Source organism: Dendropsophus ebraccatus, chromosome 14, assembly GCF_027789765.1.
Source record: "Dendropsophus ebraccatus isolate aDenEbr1 chromosome 14, aDenEbr1.pat, whole genome shotgun sequence".
Lineage (NCBI taxonomy): Eukaryota > Metazoa > Chordata > Amphibia > Anura > Hylidae > Dendropsophus > Dendropsophus ebraccatus.
In genome coordinates this window covers 43,220,244-43,223,878 of record NC_091467.1, presented here as the reverse complement: position 1 = coordinate 43,223,878, position 3,635 = coordinate 43,220,244, and the positions used below count along the sequence as shown (strand labels likewise).

Sequence of the window (3,635 nt, the reverse complement as noted above, 5' to 3'; positions counted from 1 at the left end):
CATTGCAGAGTGTTAGTAAATCATTCACTAGCATGAACCTCTCCTCAGTCTGCTGCGATAGCCTTCCGAAGATAATAATCGGTCATTGGGGATTACAGTATTTTATTCTATCGGGTTACGTTTATCACTGCAGTAGAACTATAGCAGGCGGCTATAAAATCCATGGATACAATTATCTATGTAATAGACAGCTGATTACAGTGTTGACTTAATACACCATGGTTAAAGGGAGATATTTGCTGTGTGTCAGCTATAGTCCAGAGGTGTAAACAGTCCTAGGCTTTAAACTAATATATACATTAATATCTACACCCTCAGAAGTAGAGCCTCAGGCAGTGAAAGGTTTTTCTGACAGATTATTGAAGCCAAAGCCAGAATGGATTTGAAAAGAGGGAAAAATCTCAATCTTTCCGTTATTACCTATTCTCTGTTCCTGGCTTTGGCTTCAATAATGTATCAGATAAATCTGTCTGTGTAAGCACACCCTATGGATCCGGTTACACAGGGTGATTATGTTTCCAATCGGGCAGATATTATCCCTTGTAATAATGGCAATTATCAGCCGAGGAGCTGTTCATTGGCTAATCATTGTCTTTTAGCTAGTTTAAAAATCATTGGCAGCTAAACTGCACATCGCTGTGTGTAATAGGAGATGCACAGTTGACGGCTAATGAAAGTATATAGAAAATTTAGCTATAGGTATTAGTTACCTCTCCACGCTCCCTGGTGGTGGCCTGCCGGCTTGGTCCTGTTCTGTCTCAGTGGTTGGCTGAGCGGCCTGTCACTACACAGATTGGTTTAGAAGCTTTAATTTTGTAAAAAACCATAACCTATAACAGAATTTGTAGACTCTTGAATTTTGGGATTTGCAGCATGGGTCTCTATGATTGCCCTATGGAAAGCAGAGTGCCACTCTTAGTCTGTTACAAATGACCAGAGTGACATAGCTTTGGCTTGGAGGTAGAAGATTAGGCCAGGGGATGTGGGGAATGTTAGTTGGAGTAATATCTTTTTATCAGAGTATCATTTGGGCTATGGAAGTAAAGATCCTCATACACCTTTTATATGTGTTTGGCCATCAGTATAAGGTGTATGGGGATCTCCTGACCATTCACTGACAGATGATGTCAATGGCGATAGCGGACGAGTGTGATGGAAAATCACTGCCTGGCCCCTTGTTCTCTAGCTGCTGCTTAACCCCTCCGCATAGAAAACACAGAAACGCTTGTTCGTACTAAACGTTCCTGTGTATAAGGAAGTCGTGAAATAAAGTACTTTTATATATCTAATACCTGGTGTGCCGCTGTTGCCATTATAGTACATGTCTTTTGTATTCTTTATGTTTAGGTCTCTCATGTACTGGCACTGTTCACCCATCTCTTTATTATTGTGAGCTGTGCATATCCTATCCCTCATATCTTGCAGCAGATACACTTTAAATACATTAAGACAGGAAAAACAAGTACCGTGTTCGATATCCGAACAAAATCAGGAGAAAACTGTCAGCTGAGTAGTTATTGAGTAGTTATTGAGGTGTTCGGACACCAAGGTTATTGACAGCTATTTAGGTGTTCGGACACCAAGGTTACAGGAGCAGGGATTCCAATCATAATGACGGGAATCCTGCTCTAAATGGGTGCTCCCTGCGGCATTTGCGGGGAGAGAGGCAGGAGAGAAGGAGCAGGAGAACCCTGATTCTGCTGTACGTCCTACTTCAATCCTGCCTTTCTCCCTGCTGCCGCCACGGGGAACACCAGTTTAGAACGAGGATCACCTTCGTTATGACAGGAATCCCCATTCCTTTACAGTAAGTAGTGGTGCACGATGCACTGCTACTTACTTCGTCTTTACACTCTATGGGCTGGACGCTCTGCATCTGACCCATGGAGTGGAACACACAGCTCTGTTCTCGAACTGCTCATTTCTTGAATAGCCTTCTAGAACCGATTGTGCTTGAGAACAGAAGTATTACTGTATTTATAATCTATGTATGTAAAATGATGGCTGAAGGCTGGCTCGTGCTATATTGTTGGCTTGTGCTACGTGTATATTTCTCATATTATCTATGGCATATTTTACTAATGAATGTTTTTTTACTTGTAGTGATCACTACAAGAAGTCAGCCTGGACTAAGAAATCCGAATACAAAGCAGTCTTTCTTAAGGAAAGCTTCAGAGAGGCCCAGCCAGCTGCCGAATACCAGACAGATAAAGAGCAGAGGATCACACAGCACCCCGAAAATTCGGAACTATAACTTACGAGACTAATGGTGTATCAATACATGAACAAGTACTTCTCCAGAATAAAGGGGGACTGTGTGAATCTCCACTGGAGCATGAGCATTTCAACCGCAAGACAAAATGTATTTATTTAGGCCTATTATTATTATTTATTTATAAAGCACCCTTAGTTTCAGAGCGCTATACAGGCGACAAGGGTAACAAACAAGAACATTACAAGATCAAAACACATTACATGAAGGCAAATGGCAGACTGTTACACGGGGAAGAGAACCCTGCCCGCGAGGGCTTACAATCTATAAGGCCTATGAGAAGGTAGACCAAATGGTTTGCTACATACTGACCACCTGTAGATGAAATAAGAAATGTTTATGTATGCTTAATGACAAAATGTCGTTTTAAACAAATTACACCGTCAGGCAGTACTAGAATTTGTTTTGGCTTCCTCTATAAGCAATGGGACATGTGAACAGAGTCTTAAGGTCCTATTGCACAAAACGATTATCGGCCGTACTTTGCAAAAAACGTTTGGTGTAATAGGACATGTAAAAGGCAACGAACAGCCGACATGCAAAATGTCGGCTGATCGGGGTCTGTCAACATGTTGAAACAGCACGATCATGTCAGTGGAAGTCTGCTGCGTGTCTCTTCATGTAATAGCAGCGGCGGTAGACCACCGCTGACGTAAATTAGCAAACCGGACAATCTAAGGTTCCCGCTGCCCCCTGCTCCCTACTTGCTGTCTGTATGTAATAGATCTGGCAGTGAGCATTATCGTGCATTACATCCCCTTATACTATACTCTCTGTTGAAACAACTGTTAAAAAAATAAATAAATAAAATTGGCATCTGAAACTGGTATCTTAAAAGATTCATGGATAAAAACTTAATTGTGTGATGGAATGAGCTTAAAGTCTTCAATAGTGTTGTGCAAGACTGAAATCACCTTTTGAGTTAATATATTTGCAATTATTGGCTCATCCACTCAATAAAGGTGATATCACAGCTGAAAAGTTGATCCTTTGGTTCCAAATCCCTTCCAATCGGCTGTCTGAAGGGGACACGGGTTAGCTTATGCCAGTGCTGTGCCTCTCCAGTGTCCTTGCATTGTTGCATCATTTTACTAGGCTTTTTTGGTACACATACATGTGTGCAAACATTTAATGGGAGATTTATCAAACATGGTGTAAAGTGAAACTGGCTCAGTTGCCCTTAGCAACCAATCAGATTCCACCTTTCATTTTCCAAAGAGTCTGTGAGGAATGAAAGGTGGAATCTGATTGGTTGTTAGGGGCAACTGAGCCAGTTTCACTTCACACCATGTTTGATAAATCTCCCCCTTAATTTCTATTTTTTATTTTGGAATCGTTTTTTTTAATGATATATAGGAGTGTA

The 3,635-nt window shown here is 41.3% G+C and overlaps 1 protein-coding gene across 2 annotated transcripts in view; it reads left to right on the top strand.

The window, feature by feature from the left end:
- The window catches only part of CCDC57 (coiled-coil domain containing 57), a 42,241-nt gene extending 38,812 nt beyond the window's left edge, over nucleotides 1-3,429 (top strand). For both annotated transcript variants that reach the window (XM_069953972.1, XM_069953973.1), the window contains exon 20: nucleotides 2,104-3,429. In XM_069953972.1, coding sequence (XP_069810073.1) covers nucleotides 2,104-2,267 — 164 coding nt within the window. In that variant the 3' untranslated portion in view covers nucleotides 2,268-3,429. The remainder of the gene's footprint in view (nucleotides 1-2,103) is intronic.
- The last annotated feature ends 206 nt before the right edge of the window (nucleotides 3,430-3,635 follow it).